Here is a 17136-nt window from a genome sequence, read left to right on the forward strand (position 1 = left end):
TGTGGCCCAGTGAGCTAAGCTTTTTTTCAAACTGAGTTGCTGGCATTTAGAGAAAAGATTTGGCAGCAGCAGTGGTTAATCTTAAGCGTCAAGCATGAAAAAAATATTGAATCTAGGCAGAACAAATGCTCCTGCTAAATGCCATCATCAAGATTAAACTTTCAGGGAAGCTACCTTGGACCAGATCCATCTCATGAGCCATTCAATCCTTGCTCCATTTTCTATCAAATGCCAACTGGAAAATATTAATCAAAAATACTTGTGTTCTGCTTCTGAGTTACATTTTATAACTTTTCTGTCTTCACAGAGTACAGTATCCAACATTGTTCATTATCTAAAGACATTTACAGCAACAAGCGTAAAATAACCCATCCAAGCTATTGTAGATAGAGCCCCGCCCACGCATAAGGTGGTCCAATAGACTCAATTGCAGGTAGTCCTCGACTTCTGCCCACAATTGAGCCCCAAATTTATGTTGTTAAGTGAGACATTTGTTAATTGAATTTTGCCCCATTTTATGACCTTTCTAGCCACTGTTGTTAAGTGAATCATTGCATTTATTAAGTGAATAACATGGTTGTTAACTGAATCTGGCTTCCCCACTGAAGGTTGCAAAAGGAGATCACATGACCCCGGATCACTGCAACCGTCATAAATGTGAGTCAGTTGCCAAGCTTCTGAATTATGATCACATGACCACGGGAAGGGCTGCAATGGTCACATTTTTCGGTGCTGTTGTAACTTGGAACAATCACTCAATGAACTGCTGTAAGTGGAGGACTACCTGTAAAGTGTTAAACTGAAATTTATTATGGGGGAATTTTCAAAGCTTGTATGTAAAAATTTAGAAATTTTTGTCAGCTTCTTGGTTACTGCAGTTAAATAAAGTTGGATAAAGATGTCAAAACTAACAATACTGAGCAATCATCTCAGCATGGATTCTACAGGCAATGTAACAATATTTAGAACCATTTAGTAAGATTAGATCTTTTTCTGACTTCAGATATTAAAGACAGAATAAATCTGAATGTCCTGAGATATTAGAAATTAACAGGTCCATGTATGGTGTGAAAGTATTCATCAGCTTCCAATCACAAGGGGGACCAGAATTTATGTTGTTAAGCCAGGTACTTATTAAGTGAATTGCTCCTGATTTTACAACCTTTTTGCCACGGCTGTTAAGCAAATCACTCCAGCTGCTAAGTGAATCGCACAATTCTTAAGCAAATCTGGGTTCCACCGTGGACTTTGCTTGCTAGAAGTTAGATGGGAAAGTCAGAAGTGGTGATCACATGATTACAGCACATTGCAACTGATACATGCTCATTGTCAAGCACCCAAATTTTGACCCCATGAAGATCCTGGGGGATGCTGCAACAGTCGTAAGCGCGAGGACCTGTCATAAGTCAAAATTTTTCCGTGCCATTGTAACTTCCAAAAGTCATTAAACGGCTAATTGTAAGTCAAGGACTACTGTATAGTATGGCTAGTACAAGAAAAAAAAATATCAGCTACAGTATGATTTTTTGCAGGGCCCGTTCTGCATGGAGAAACCCAGCCTTCATTTGCAGCTGTTGGTGACACATTAAAATGTGCAAATAGCCTGCCTCTCCTGCACTTCGGAATTTCAATTTGCTCCAATTCTGTAGTTATGCTGGAACTAATAGGCCGCCTGCTGAGTTAAAATTCCTCTTGGCAGAATAATCTGTATTCCTTCTCCATCTTTATCTCAAGTGGTCTGCCTCAGCAGAAAAAAAACCACTTTTATCACAGCCTTCTCCAAAATCTGCATAAACCCTCTCCCCCCACAAAAAAATCTGAAGATTTGGGCCGGTTTTAGACACATTTACAAAGAGGGTAGAAGAGGTTTCACATTCTCAGTCTTTCAATGGGGGGTTGAAACAGGTTCTTCCAACTTTAACGGAAGCTTTGAAACTGATATTCATCCCCATGTGGTCATTTGGAGCTCCAGAAAGTTTGCAGCTATTTTCAACCCATAATGCAGCATTTCAGGTGGAAACTGTTTTATAGATTTGTGCCTGGTTTTTGCCTGAAAATAATTTTAAATGGGGCGACTAAAAGCTTTCAGATTCAAAACGTGTTATGGTTCCTTTGGAGAAAAGTTTAACTTAACAACTGCAGTGATTCACTTAACAACTGTGGCAAGAAAGGTTGTAAAATGGAGCAAAATTCACTTAACAACTGCCTAGCTTAGCAACAGAAATGTTGGGCTCAATCAGAGGTGGAAATCAGCAGGTTCTGACCGGTTCTGGACAACCAGTAGCGGAACTTTTAAGTCCTTTGGAGAACCGGCAAATCCCACCTCTGACTGGCCCCGCCAACCCCATCTCTTCTTCTCTGCCTCCCATTGAGTCCCAGCTGATCGGCTGGGTCTCCTTTGGTTGCCCTGCACAGGAGAACGGAGCTGGAAAGCAGGTTAGCGGGGTGGGGAGGGAAGGGGGATTTTGCAGTATATCCTTCCCCTGCCACGCCCACCAAGCCACACCCACAGAACCGGTAGTAAAAAGTTTTGAATCCCACCACTGGTCTCAATTTTGTCCGTAAGTAGAGGACAACCTATACTTTGTTCATGCAAACTCAGTTTCATTCTGGTTTAAACGTTGGGTAAAGACGCGCACGCATCCATCATGAAACTTACTTGATTTCTGCCAATCCAGAACATTTGGTGAGAATCGTAAGGAGGCGGCGAGTCCCGTAGAGCCCGATTGTGCAACCCTCCAGGCTGAAAGAGAAGATCATTTTCTGCATTGCAAAGATGTAAATCGAGAATAGGATGATAACCCCTCCCCTTTCTGATGTTTCCCCACCCCCAATGCTTTTTTGCCCTACAGATTCTATAACAATATGCTAACAGCTAGTCCAAAATGAGGAAAAATGATGATGATGATTATTTTTTGCAACTCGTTGCAGAGAGTTCTGTAAATAGTTTCAAAAGATACTAGAACTGTCCACATGGCACTCATGTCAGAAGCACTGAAGTCCTTTAGGGTTGAAAGGATTGTGACATCATTGTTGCCTGAGGGATGCCCAGTTGGGGATGTCTTTCATGTCCCTGACAGGAGCTGGAGCAAAGGACGGAAACTCATCTCATTCCAGGGCAGCTTTCGGGTCTCGAACACGGGCTTGCTAACTTGCAATCCAGCATCCTAACAACGCAAGCCACCGTGCTCCTAGGTGTTAGGTCTGCTATCGCCAGTACTTGGGAACGTTGGCAGGCTCTTTTGTCCCCATAGAGCGTGGCAAAGGGAGCACCACTGCTTTGGAGCTATGAGCCACCAAAAAGATGAAAATACAACTTACTAAAAGCATGCTTCCTGGCATGCTCGCTGGCTGGGCTATACCTTTGGAGGACAAAAAAACAAACTAGGTTATTTGAGCCAAGGACTTGGCTGAGTTCTGCATTCTCCTAGTGCAAAAGTGTTTATCAAGATGGTGCTAACACATCTGGCTGCTTAATTTTTGAAATGAAAAGCTCCTTCCCATCTTGTCTAGCACTGATGACGTTACCTAGCTTGGGTAATGAAACATCTGCGAGAAAACAATGAAGCGCAGAGAGCATCGAGGGCCCCTCATTTCGACCCTGAGCTACAGTTATTCTCCTTTATTGGTGCCTTCTGACCTCGTGTTATCTAATCTTTTTAGTTGGAGATGCTAGTTATTGAACTGATAAACTTTTGCAGGCAAAACGTTTGGATCTTCAGGGTTGAGTGATGGTTGTGGCTCCAAGTCCTGAGTCTGCATTCTTAGAGGAAGAGGACTAAGAAGATGAGGAGGAGGTGGAATTGGGAGTGCCTTCCTCCCCAGGACCTTCCTCTTCGGCAATGCCTTCCTCCCGGATTATGCCTCAGGTTTCGGCAGATAACCGAGAGGGACAGCCTGAGGCTAATCAGGAGGAGGAGGACATATCGGAGCAGCCTTTGACAGAGAATCAAGCAGACGAATGCTGGCTTGATGCTAGACAGTGTCGTAGGAAAAAGTGTGAGCTGCAACGCAGGAGATGTGGACGAATCAGAGACTGAGCTGAGTTAGTGACACACCCCACAGGGAATAAAAGTGGGTGTGTTTGCTCTGGGAACTCCGCACGGGACAAAGTGTGAATTTTTCTGTGGAGCTTCGGTGTATCCCATTTCTTGAAAGCCTAGTGATTAATGTTTCTGTTATCTTGTTGGACTTGGCAGGCAGCGTGTGTGATACTGCCAAGAACATAGCCAGCTCAAAGGAATTAACTCAGTAAATACTGAATCTTCTTGCCTGCTTGCATTTGGTCGGAGCTTGGACTTCTCATCTATCTTGTGAAGGTGAGACATAACAGTGATACTGCAAATAGTTGACTAACAAGCATCTTTATACCAAGATCAGAAGAAATCTGACGGCATCTTTTCCAAGTAACATTTTATTTATTGTAAGCTCCAGGTCCCCAAAATGGATGCCATTTAATGAAATGCATTCGTCAGAAAAGATGCTACCAGATTCTATCTGATTTTAAGTTACCACGGACCAGAAGAACTCTTCTCCTATAATATTCAAATTTGGTGAACATATTTCTCTTGGAATCCTTGTATATTGGTATATTGTTTCTAGCAAATTCATAGTGAAACAGAGGTGAGACGGAACAATTTTCAGGAACTTAAAACCAATCCCTTCCGTGAAAAAAAAAATCCATAGTGGAAATCCATTTATTTTTAAGTTTTATGTACCTGCTAAGGAAACAATAAATACTAGTACTTCCAAGAATGACAAAAAATGAGTTTTAAAAAAGTTATAATAGTTCTCAAGTTACAACCACAATGGAGCCCAAAATTAATGTTGCTAAGTAAAACATTTATCAAGCGATTTTTACACCATTTTATTACCTTTCTTGCTACGGTTGTTAAGTGAATCACTGCAACTGCTAAGTTAGAATCATGGTTGTTAAGTGAATCTGGCTTCCCCATTGACTTTGCTTGTCAGATGGTTGCAAAAGGGCATTACATGACCCCAGGATGCTGCAACCGTCATAAATACGAGTCAGTTGCCAAGCACCTGAATTTTGATCACATGACCACGGGGATGCTGCAATGGTCGCAAGTGTGAGAAATGGTTACAAGTCACTTTTTTCAGGGTTGTTGTAATCATTGGTGGTATGCTACCGGTTCAGACTGGTGCAGCCGAACCGATAGTAAAGAATAAAAGCCTCCAAAGATCAGGTGAGAGGAGGAAAAAAGTCGTCTGAGAAAGAAGAGAAAAGCTCTGCCTTCCCACGCTTTTCTTTCTCCTCTCAGCTGATTGGCGCTGCAGGCCTCAGCTAGTGTGGGGAAAGCTGCACGCGCGCATTAGGTGCGTGCGCATTCGTTGCTACCATGGATCAAAAGAACTCTCCTCCTATACACACACACGCACGGTCACCAAAACAGTGGTGGAATAGGTAGGATCCCACTGCTGGTTTTAACTCTGAATGGTCAGTAAATGAACTGTTGTAAGTCGTGGACTACCTGTACTTCAAAAAAAAAAAACCCACCTGGTGCTGATAGAAATACGAAGGTTTTTTTTTAAACACGGTTGGAAAAAATGAGGTGCTTCTCACTCACAGTAATAGTTTAGAAAGTAATACAGTTCCTTGGTGCAGCCTAGCGAAGGTCCACTGATTTTTAATTGAAATACTGGATCATAAAGGGCACATTTTGAAACTGGCTCCTAAAACCTGAATGCAAAATTGAACCTACATCCCAACCTATAATCAAGATCAATTCTACCTGAAAGGAAAGATGCATCAAAATGAAAACAATCCTCACCTGATTTGTTCTCCAAAGCTTAAACGACATCTCTGGATGTTTCCCAAACTATAAAAGAATGCAGAAATGCTATGAGTAAAGTGATTCCTAAATGAAATGTAGCATCCCAGTTACTCAAGTGAGATGAGTTTGACTCCTCAACCAGGATTGATCAATTGTGCAGCAACTTGATGTGATACCTTCACTCTGAGCCCATCTCCAGAGATACGAGTTTAAGGTAGTTGCTGTCTTTGCTATGGACAACCCTTGAAAAAGAATCCAATCCCAGCCAATTAATTTACATAAATATCATTCCTGCTCTTTTGGGCCAGTCTACTGTAAAATGCAGGAAGAGCTATAAATATGGAGAAATATTGAAATATTGCTATGGTGCAGTGTTTCTCTGACAATGTTAAAAATGTATGGAGTTCAAGTCCCAGAATTCCCCAATCAGAATTCTGGGAGTTGAAGTCCATAACTTCTTAATATTCCTAAGGTTGAGAAACATTGCTATTGTGATTAAAGGCTCTGTAGTAGAAACTGGGAGATGGTGAATCCTGGGTTAAGCTCAAAAGTCAACTGAGAAAGTTAAGATCAATCTAAGTCAACCCTAGGAAGAAGGCAAGTACAAAAAAGGTTGTCAAAAAAACCTGCAAGGTCTACTCCAAGCTATTCTCTACTGTAGAGTAGACAATAGGTGTCAAACTAGATTGTGTCACGTGACATATATCAACATATGACAATGTTTTTTGTCTTTGCAGAGCCGGGGTGGGCCTGCATGTGATACATCTGGCCCACGGGCCACCAGTTTAACAGGCCTGGTCTAGACTGACCTGAATGTCAAAGTTCTGGTGATTGCCCTAATTAAATTATGAGCCTCAAGACAAGCTTCAAAAGAATCCAAAAGATTTATTAGGAGCAACACGTCTGCATTGACCCATATGAAGCCAACTCCGACACACACGATTTATAAATCCAAAAGATTTATTAGGAGCAACACGTCTGCATTGACCCATATGAAGCCAACTCCGACACACACGATTTACAATCACCTGTGACCCTGTTCCCCCGCCTTCCCCCTGGGTGTGTCCTAAATCGGATTCTCCAACAAAGCACTTTCACAGGCTGGGTGTCATCCATCAAATTCTCCAGTGAAGGATTTTCGAGGGCGGAAGATCCGGTAGCCTAGCTACAATCTTTGTAAGATAAGTGTGGAATGTACTTCTGATTTTAATTTCCGTACTGCTCCTTCGGGCTTCCCCCCCCCCCGCTTATGGCAACTCGAAAACAAGCATAGGAATGCTTTACGAGTTGACACTGACGGCACAAAACAGGCACACAAACAAGAAACCCTCAAACACGAACCACCCAGTTGTATTAGAACAAACTTCCTCCAGTCCCAACCATTCAAGAGATTTGCTCCTGGAGATAGACTTTTGTAGCCCACCACAGCTGATAGACTTCTGTTGATAAAGATGTAGTAGGACAGACTGGACCAAAAGCTACTGACATGTTGGATTGAGAAGGTCAATGGTGAAGAATTGGTTTTTTTTGACATACCCTAAATGCACTGAAGTGATACGTTCTAAACAGGAGAAGAATTCAAGCAAGGAAATGACACCGTCCGGTGACATTTGGTTTTTATCCAGGCTGGAAGGAAAGAACAGAAATGGTCGTTGTCAGGAACACATATATGATTACAATGTATACAGAAGTGAATCTGACCACAGAGAATTCCTTTCATGGTATTCAAAGCTCTAAGCACCTTGTCCTAGCTACTTGGTGTTAGTATGTGAGGATAAAAAAATAATTATTTAATAATTAATTAATAAAATAGGCTGATATTTTTAATGTGGTAATGCTATTCACTTTCAGTTCTCTCTCCCTCTCTCTCCCACCCTCCCTCTCCCTCTCCCTCTCTCTCTCTCTCTCTCTCTCTCTCTCTCACACACACACACACACACATAGGGAGCATATAAAATAATGGTTTTGAAAGTATGGAACCTGAACATCTGTGGACTTCAACTCCCATTATTCCCCAGCCAGCATGCTGAAGTCCACACATCTTCAAGTTTCCAACTTTCAAAATTATTAATCCAAAACAATATAAAAATAACAATAAAAAATAGTTCCCAACTGCCATAAAAAGTGGTATAGTCCAGATAATGTCTACAATGAGGACCAAGTCAGGATTATTTAAGATCTGTCTGAGGATACTTAGTTCTACAGATATCATTAATGAAAGAGAAACCTTTACTTACATTAAATAATTCAAATTCTTCAAAACTTTGATGGAATCCATTATCTTCAGAACTTCTGAGTCACCAAAATAATTATTTGACAAACTGATGATAGGACAAAGAAAAGAATGCAAAGAAGAGATTACTAATCCAATGTGCATATTTATTTTCTGTTATTGCATATTTTACTTTAGACTGTGAATTTAATTGAGGCAATATTTTAATTTTATTGGTTTGGACACAGGACCTGGTGGAAGATTTCAAAATATTCAAATGCATCCTAACGTATCTTCTCCAAAATAGAAGCATCTGGAACACTAACATAAACATATTGATGCAGACATCCAAAATTTCAAAGTATTCCCAAGTTCAGGACATTCACATTAATTGACAAGAATGAATACTTACTCTAATTCTAATACGTTGCTACACTTTCTCAGCACTACGCACAAGTTCTTGAGATCTTCATCTTGAAAATGATTACCTGCCAAGCTAATAAAGAAGGCAAATCACCATTCAAGTGTTGATTAAGTCAGGTAAGTCTAAATCTTCTTAAGCTAGGTTCACACAACATAACAAACCCTAAACCTGGTTCAGAAATTTTTTAGACCCTTGATGTCTTCCTCAGAGCCAGTGACAGATGTAATGGTCTTTTTCCTCCAAGCATTTAGAGGACCAAGCTAAGCAGGTATGAACAAAATGACTGTACCATATTTTCTTTGATGTCACCTCCATCTGTTGACATTTGTGTAACTGGACATCATGAAAATTGTAATTCCTGTGGAAAAGGCAAATGACAAAACATTATACAATGGTAGAAGGAACCAGCACCAGATATTCAGCAATGCGATTGGTCAAATGTGGCTAGAAATCTACCATACAGTAGAGGACAGAGAGAATGGCCTTGAAGGTCAACAGGAAGACCCACCGCCAAGGCAATGGTGGCATCAAAGGAGCCTGGCCAAGAAAGAAACTTGAGGAAACATCTCAGATAAGCCATTCCCTAGTTCACATGAAGATAATTTGAGAGAGGGGGAAGCACGCTGAGACTTGTAAAATTCTGCCACTACAGGTTTTCCATAAATATAGTCTACACATGTTATTGATTTCCTAGCCTGGTGTCAGGCACGAAGAATCAGGGCCATACATTAAGTTCCAGTTAAGATGAATCACAAACCACGTTTTTGCCTACTCACAAAAATCTAGTCAACTAAGGGTCAGCTGAATTGGCGCTAGATAAGGGTCAATGGGATTCAAAAGGAGTTAGGCCATTTCTACCATCATTATTACTCTAGGCTGATAACTCACTCGACTTTGCCGGCTCTTCTCCAACATCTAGTCTTCCTTGAAGGAGTGACACATACCTTGACTGAGTGGCATCAGGGCCTCCTTTATTCACAAAGGTCAAAACTGCAATTTGTTGCTCAACACTAGAGAGAAGAGAAAGAGTTCTGCAAGATCATGCCTTGATGGTAAAGTTGACCAAAGATCTGCAGGAAAAAGCCTAAGCAATTATACATAAACACACCTCCATTTCTCGTGGTGAGAAGTTCCGGAAGCCCAGTGCCCATCTACATTTTATTCCCTTTGAAGCAGGTTATTCTATAGAGGTAGTCCTCTACTTACAACCATTTGTTTAAGGACCATTCAAAGTTACAATGGCACTCAAACTAGTGAATTACAACCAGGCCTTGCACACGACCGTCATATCATTACAATCATGTGGTCAAAATTTGAGTGCATGGCAACTGACAGTTGCATTGTCCTGGGATTATGTATCATTATTTGTGACCTTCTCAGTGAGCTTCCAACAGGCAGTCAATGGGAGAAGCTGGATTTAATGACTGCATGATTCACTTAACTCGATTCACTTAATGACTGCATGATTCATTTAACAATTGCAGTGATTCACTTAACAGCCATGGCAAAAAGGTTGCAAAATTGGGTGCCATTCACTTAACAGCCATCTTGTTCAACAATGAAAATTGGTTCAATCGTAGTCGTAAGTCAAGGAGTACCTGCATCTGTTTTAGAAATAAACTGATTCTGCATAAGTGCAAACATGCAACTCAAAGTTTTCCAGAAAACATTCAACCAATCAAAAGTGGGCACATATAATAAAGCTAAAATGTTTCTGCTGCTCAACCTTCAGCCCAGGATTATAACAACAGCCATTTCTCTTAAAAATTGAATTGTCCTTTTCTTGATTAGCCCCAGGCATACCTGGCTTCCAGCTTCGCAACATTTGGGCAAAGATTCACCGACTCCAGGAGATAAAAAATGCTCTTAAGCGAGAGATGGTTGTTGCTTAAACTGCAGAAAACCAAATCACATCACAAGAAAGAGAGGTTGTCAGAAAACAGTTATAACAATAAATGCCACATTAATATTAACTGATGGCTTAGTGCAGGGCAATTCAATTTTGGCAACTTTATGACATATACACTTCAACTTCCGCTGGCTGGAGAGTTCTGGGGAAATGAGTAACTTTTGTCTCAAGTCAGATGAACAACTGCAATGTGTGGGGTTGTGTGTCTTTGAGTTTGTTATTGTTTGGGGAGGCGGGGAATCTCTCTTGTCTTGGCAGCTACATCCACTAGCCCATGCAACTTTCTGGATAATGTTTTTTGAGGTTCTTCGTAGGGCTGAGAAAGAATCACTGGCTCAAGGCCAACCAGTTGTGTCCCTGAGCTCACGGCTTGCAAAATTATACTTTACATTGCAAAAAGTCAATTGGACTTACAGGTGGTCCTCGACTTACAATCACAAGTGGAACCAGATTTTCCATTGCTAAGCATGATGGTTGCTAAGTGAGTCATGCCCAATTCTATGTTTTTTTCCCACAGTTGTTAAGCAGATCACTGCGGTTGTTAAGTGAATTGTGTGGTTGTTCAGTGAATCTGGCTTCTTCCATTCACTTTGCTTGTCAGAAGCCATCTGGAAGATCCCAAACAGTGGTCATGTGAATCTGGGACATGATAACCATTGTAAATACAAGTTGGTTGCCAAGCGACTGAATTTTGACCACATGACCATTGGGATGCTGTGATAGGCGTAAGCACAGGGACTTGTCATAACTCACTTCTTTCCGTGCTGTTACAACTCTAAGCAGTTGCTAAACAAATGGTTGTAAGTCAAGGACTATCCATATTAGGAATCAAATAGCAACAGCACTTAAGAGTTATATGCCACTTTAAATGCCTCTCTAAGCAGTTTACAGAGCCAGCCTATTGCCCCCAACAATCTAGGTCCCCACCTCGGAAGGATGGGAGGCTGAGTCAACCTTGAGCCAGTCAGAATCAAACTCCTGGCTGTGGGCAGAGTCAGCCTGCAATAGTGCATTCTAACAGGAAGGTAGGAAGATAGGTAGGTAGGAAGGAAGGTAGCAAGCAATAGCATTTAGACTTATATACCGCTTCACAGCGCTTTCCAGCCCTCTCTACGTGGTTTAGAGTCAGCCTGTTGCCCCCCAACAATCTGGGTCATCATTTTACCAACCTCGAAAAGGATGGAAAGCTGAGTCAACCTTGAGCCCATGAGAATCGAACTGCCAGCAGTGGGCAGTCAGCAGAAGTAGCCTGTAATACTGCATTCTAACCACGGTGCCACCACAGCTCTTGCAATCAAGTGCATTTTTGTATTAAATGAAAATGGCAAAATTTCAGAAGGACTTACTTCAGAGGACCAGAAATGCACATCCTAGTTTTTTCTATTTTATGAATTAAGACTTAAATCTTAAATACAAAATATTATTTTGTATGGCGTCAAGCCACAGTTTGCTGAACTATGTTTTGAGATTGTGTTCATGCATTTCATTAAACCACAGTGGGGTAGTTGTTTTCGCTGACAGATGATCCCTGTCTTTTTATAAACCATTGTTGTTTAGAAGGTCTCCTGCCTTGAGTAGGGGGTTGGACTAGATAACCTCAGAGATCCCTTCCAGCTGTATGATTTTATGATCTATGGCAGAATGAGCTACCTACCCAGCTAACCACAGTTAACCTGAAACCTAAGCATAGAAACCTAATGACTTCTAATGGCACATGAAATGAAATGTGAATGAACCGTAATAGGCACAGTTCACTCTGCAAAACACTGCACAAATATTCCAGGGGAACCAATTCAGTGCAGTTGTTAAGAAATTGGACTAAGATCAGGGAGAACAAGTACAGCCTTTCCTTCCCAATTCAACATACCTCACAACATAGTTGTGAGGAAAAATAAGAAGAGAGACAGCCATGTACTGTATACCACCTTGAACTTTTCTACAAAGGTGGGATATAAATTTAATAAGTAAAATATGGGGATGGCCACTTGTGTAAATATTCTTCAGGAAAAATATTTATATTGTGCGTACTATATATGTATAGTGATAAAGCTGATTGTCACAAGGCAATGCTTTGACTTAAAAAGTAGTGATTTCTCAGAATGGCAGGTCAAACATGAGACATAAGCTGTTATATTAATAGATTCAGAAGAGGATATCGATATAAAATGTATTCTGTCAGAGACATGACAGTTACTTGAAGCTACTTTTGTGGCCTGGCCGGCTGGGGAATTCTGGGAATTGAAGTCCACATCTCTTAAATGGCCAAGCTTGAGAAAGATGGTTTTATACTGTACTTACTCCATTGTCTTTAACTTTTCCATGGCGGGAAGTATTTCTGCCAACTTGATCATGTCCTGTTCTTTCAACCTGTTGCCCTGCAAACTGAAATATAGCAATTGATTAAAATATTAAGATCTCTGATTCATGCCACTGATTCACACTTTTCCCTAAATGACAAGGTTTACAATTACTTTATTTCTTCCAGCTGGTGACAGTTTGGCAAAACTCGAACGAGATGTTCAAATCCCGGGTTTCTAAGATTTCCACCAGTTAACCTGAAAACAAAAAGTGATTTTGTTGTAATGGAGTCTAAATCCCACTTTCCCGTAGAGTGTACAAAAAATTGATTCTGTGATTTTGATGGACTGTAATACCATACTGCATATTAAGTCATGGCTTGTTTTAAACATGGTTTTTGGAATTAGCCACAGGGCTTTAATGCACACATTTCACATATTATAATTGTGCCATTTCTCTGCTGAGAATTAGGAGAAGGAGGAATTCATAAGCTGAAATTGATATTATGCTTTCATCAGAAAGAGCTGGAAGGGATCTTGGAGGTCTTCTAGTCCAGCCCCTTGCTCAAGCAGGAGATTCTATATCACGAGGGTCAAACTTGCTATGTCACATTGCTGCCATGTGACGTTTTGTGATGTTTTCCCCATTGGTGGAACTGAGGTGGGCATGACCTGCACATGTTGCATCCGGCCCATGGGCCACCAGTTTGACACCCCTATCTTATACCATTATATACTAGTACTATATATTAGTGGATAGATGGAGAGATAGATAGATAGATAGATAGATGGATGGATGGATGGATGGATAGATGGATAGATAGATAGATAGATAGATAGATAGATAGATAGATAGATAGATAGATAGATAGATAGAGAGATAGAGATAGACAGAGAGATAGATGATAGATAGTAGATAGACAGATAGACAGATGATAGTTAGATGATAGATAGTAGATAGATGGACAGATAGACAAAGATAGATGATGGATAGATGATAGATAGATAGATATAGACAGATAGATAGAGAGATAGATGATAGATGATAGATGATATAGATGATAGATAATAGATAGATATAAGATAGATAGATAGATAGATAGATAGATAGATAGATAGATAGATAGATAGATGATAGATAGATGGATAGATGGATGGATAGATAGATGGATAGAAAGATGAAATAGATGATAGATAGATTGATGATATAGAAGATGATAGATAATAGATATTAGATAGATAGATAGATATAAGATAGATAGATAGATAGATAGAAGATAGATAATAGATAGAATAGATAGATAGATAGATGATAGATAGATAGATAGATAGATAGATAGATAGATAGATAGATAGATAGATAGATGATAGGTAGAGAGATAGAGAGATAGATAGATAGATAGATAGATAGATAGATAGATAGATAGATAGATAAGGGGGAGGAGGGGAGGGAGGGAGGAAGAGTGAAAGTGAGAGTGAGAATGAGAGAGAGAGAAAGAGAGAGAGAGAGAGAGAGAGAGAGAGAACCATGCCTAATTTTCAGACTTGGCTTTCATAGATTATAAGAAGTACTGACTAAATATTAACTTTATTTCACACAACGCGCAGGGATATAGGTAGCCTGACCATATGTTTAACAACTATTCAAACTTGCAATAGCACTGAAAAAAGTGACAACTTTTTCCCATTTTCGAGTACCACAAACATCCCTTCAGCTATGTGATCAAAATTCATGCACCTGGCAGCCACCATGCATTTATGATAGTTGCAGCATCCCAGAAGCCTGTGTCCACCGTTTGCAGCCTTTCCAGGTGCTTTCTGACAAGCGAAGTCAATGTGGGAAACTAAACTGGCTTAACTAAACTGCAAGATTTATTTAATGACTGATGTGATTCACTTAACGGGCATGACAAAAAGGTTGTAAAATCAGGCACCGCTCACTTAACAATTGCTTTGCTTAGCCAACGAAAGTTCCACGACCAATTATGGTCATAATCGGAGAGCTATCTGTAGTTTTAGGCCACTGTAAATCTTTGGTTCTGAATAAGAAGAGGAGGAAATGTTAGTCCCTTCATGCTTCTGTTCCACAAGAGTAGATAACGTGACTTTAGAGAGATGCTTACTGAAATGTTGTCAGGAGTTTGATCTTAGGCAAGGTTTTGGAAAGGGCTCCTGCAAACTCACTTCCATATTGCCTGTTCTTGAAGCTACAAACAAACAAACAAAAAAGCAGAAGGCAGATATGATTAAGAAGACACTGAATGTCTTATTTGCAGAATCATAGAATTATTGGGCAGGAAGGGAGCATGAGGATCTTCTAGTCGAAGGCTCTTCAAACTTGGCAAGTTTAAGACTTGTGGACTTCAACTCCCAGAATTCCTGAGCTAACATGGCTGGAGGAGGAATTCTGGGAGTTGAAGTCCACAAGTCTTAAAGCTGTCAAGTTTGAAGACCCCTGTTCTAATTCCTGCCCAAGGCAGGAGTCAAGACAACAGGACTCCCCAAAGTTGGCAACTTTCAGACTTATGCATTTCAGTGCCCAGAATCAGGATGAATATGCCCCAATCTACCCAAATTTTGGAATCTTGCAAGATAATAAAAGGTCTTCAATTCTTTTGGGTTTAGCAAGAGCTGCTTCATGAGATTTACCTAATGACACCTACAAATGAAAAGACTGCCAGAATCCTATTTTATGCACACACAAATGTATAAATCTTCTGATAGCCTTTGCCTCTCACCTCAAGCTCTTGATATTGTCACAACTGCCCCAGATGTCCAAGTAGTCCAATTCCATGAGGCAGCCATCAAAATCCAAGCACACATCCTCAGGACTTCCACTGATCAGAAAGGCTAAAGTCACCATGTCGAAGGGCATCAACCTGAAGTTTCTGAATTGATATTTGAAACATAACTTTTCTGCCACATGCCATGCTAAGCTAACGTCTTGGGTCTCGTACACGCAGTGGCACAACTCGACTATCCTGGGCCCTGTAAAATGAGCAGTCGTGAGTTTCTGCAATATCTTCATGATAAAACTTTGCCGTTCCTGAATCCAGACCATGTTTTGCCCAGCTAAGGAACAAAGGAATTGTCTATATTCTTGAGATGAAAGACCAGACAAGAAGACGTGGTAGTTCTCTGTAAAGGGCATCCTTGTCTCTTTCTTCAGAATCCATTTTTTCATCAGGAAGAAGTTCTCCTTCAACATCTCGCAATCTACTGTTGGGCTTGTCAACAGGAAGAGGACTGCAAAGAATTCTTGCCAGCTAAAATGAGCAAAAGTGTAACCTGACTGCATGAGGTCCTGGTTGCCCGTTTTCACTTCAGAGCGCAAAAGAAGACCAAAGCGACAAGAAAAATCTTTCACGTGTGTTGGGACCTCTCCAGCATCGAAAACCCCTTTCTTCTCTTCAAGGCCCTTGAAGGCTATCTCACACAGATCTGCAAGGATTGCTTGATGTTGAGCCATGTCTATTTCATTCAAGGTCCTCCTACCCTGATGTTTGCAGATGAAGGTCTGGAGCGTTGTGAGGTAAACCTGGGTCCTGGTTTGAGGGAGGTGGATACTCTCCGAGTCTTCAAGGAGCAAATGCTCCAGGCAGGTGCAGACAATGTGACACAACACAGGGAGGTAACACATGCTCAAGAGTTTGCTGTTTTCGTTCAGAAGAGCAAGCGCTTGCTGTTTCTGCAAAGGCTGTTGGAAAAAATAGCTAACATATTCCTCAACTTTGTCACGGTTGAAACCCCAAACTTCTGCTAGCCGGATGCTACTTCTGACTAATCCTGCAGGGAGTTGCTTTAGCTGGCTTGTAATCAACACTGTGCAACCTGGCAAGAATTTTCCATGGCAAAGATGAGCCACTAGGTCAGAGACAGAAAGAGGTATGACCACATCTGAGAAGCTGGTGAAGGAATTGGATGGGAGCTCATCCGTGAGCTCATCCAGACCATCCAAAATGACCAAGGTCTGTTGCGCATTCTCCTGGAGAAATCGAAACACTGCTTCAGGTTGATCTGGTTGGAGGAAATAATCAAACAAGAGTTCTTGGAGAGTTAGTTTTCTCTTGATGAGGTTCAGCTGCTTAAACTCAAAGAAGAAGATCAATTTGAACTGGGGAAAGACTCCCTCGGCCCATTGCTGACAGATTTTATGAACTAACCGCGTTTTTCCCATTCCAGACTTGCCCCAAAGTAGAACAACCTGGCTGTTGTACATCTGGACCCTTTTGAAAAGCTCGGACAAGCTCATCATGGAGATGTCATGGTCCTTGGATTCATGTGGGGACATTGGTTCCTCTTTGATTTTCTCTGCTCCCGCCTTCAACTTGGAAGCTTTGCTTTGATGGATGACAAGGTTGACAAACTTTTGGCTGAAAGCCAAGGGCTGATCTTCCGTTTCTGCTGCTTCCGCAGGGTGGCTAATTCCATATTTTCTAATCATTGAGCTGAGGATGTGTTGACTGTATCTTTCAGCAGCATCTGGGAAAGGCATATCA

At 41.0% G+C, this 17136-nt stretch overlaps 1 protein-coding gene across 2 annotated transcripts in view; it reads right to left on the bottom strand.

The window, feature by feature from the left end:
* The window catches only part of NLRC5 (NLR family CARD domain containing 5), a 72521-nt gene that overhangs the window by 39335 nt on the left and 16050 nt on the right, over positions 1 to 17136 (bottom strand). For both annotated transcript variants that reach the window (XM_087940456.1, XM_087940455.1), the window contains exons 6-17: positions 15376 to 17119; positions 14761 to 14844; positions 12812 to 12895; positions 12639 to 12722; positions 10235 to 10324; positions 9376 to 9441; positions 8721 to 8789; positions 8420 to 8503; positions 8033 to 8116; positions 7332 to 7421; positions 5793 to 5840; positions 2660 to 2743 (exon numbers count right to left, since the gene is read on the bottom strand). In XM_087940456.1, the coding sequence (XP_087796582.1) occupies positions 2660 to 2743; positions 5793 to 5840; positions 7332 to 7421; positions 8033 to 8116; positions 8420 to 8503; positions 8721 to 8789; positions 9376 to 9441; positions 10235 to 10324; positions 12639 to 12722; positions 12812 to 12895; positions 14761 to 14844; positions 15376 to 17119 (2611 nt within the window). The remainder of the gene's footprint in view (positions 1 to 2659; positions 2744 to 5792; positions 5841 to 7331; positions 7422 to 8032; positions 8117 to 8419; positions 8504 to 8720; positions 8790 to 9375; positions 9442 to 10234; positions 10325 to 12638; positions 12723 to 12811; positions 12896 to 14760; positions 14845 to 15375; positions 17120 to 17136) is intronic.

This window comes from Pseudonaja textilis, chromosome 11 (genome assembly GCF_049901715.1).
Source record: "Pseudonaja textilis isolate UNSWEBS1 chromosome 11, rPseTex1.2, whole genome shotgun sequence".
Taxonomy (NCBI): Eukaryota; Metazoa; Chordata; class Lepidosauria; order Squamata; family Elapidae; genus Pseudonaja; species Pseudonaja textilis.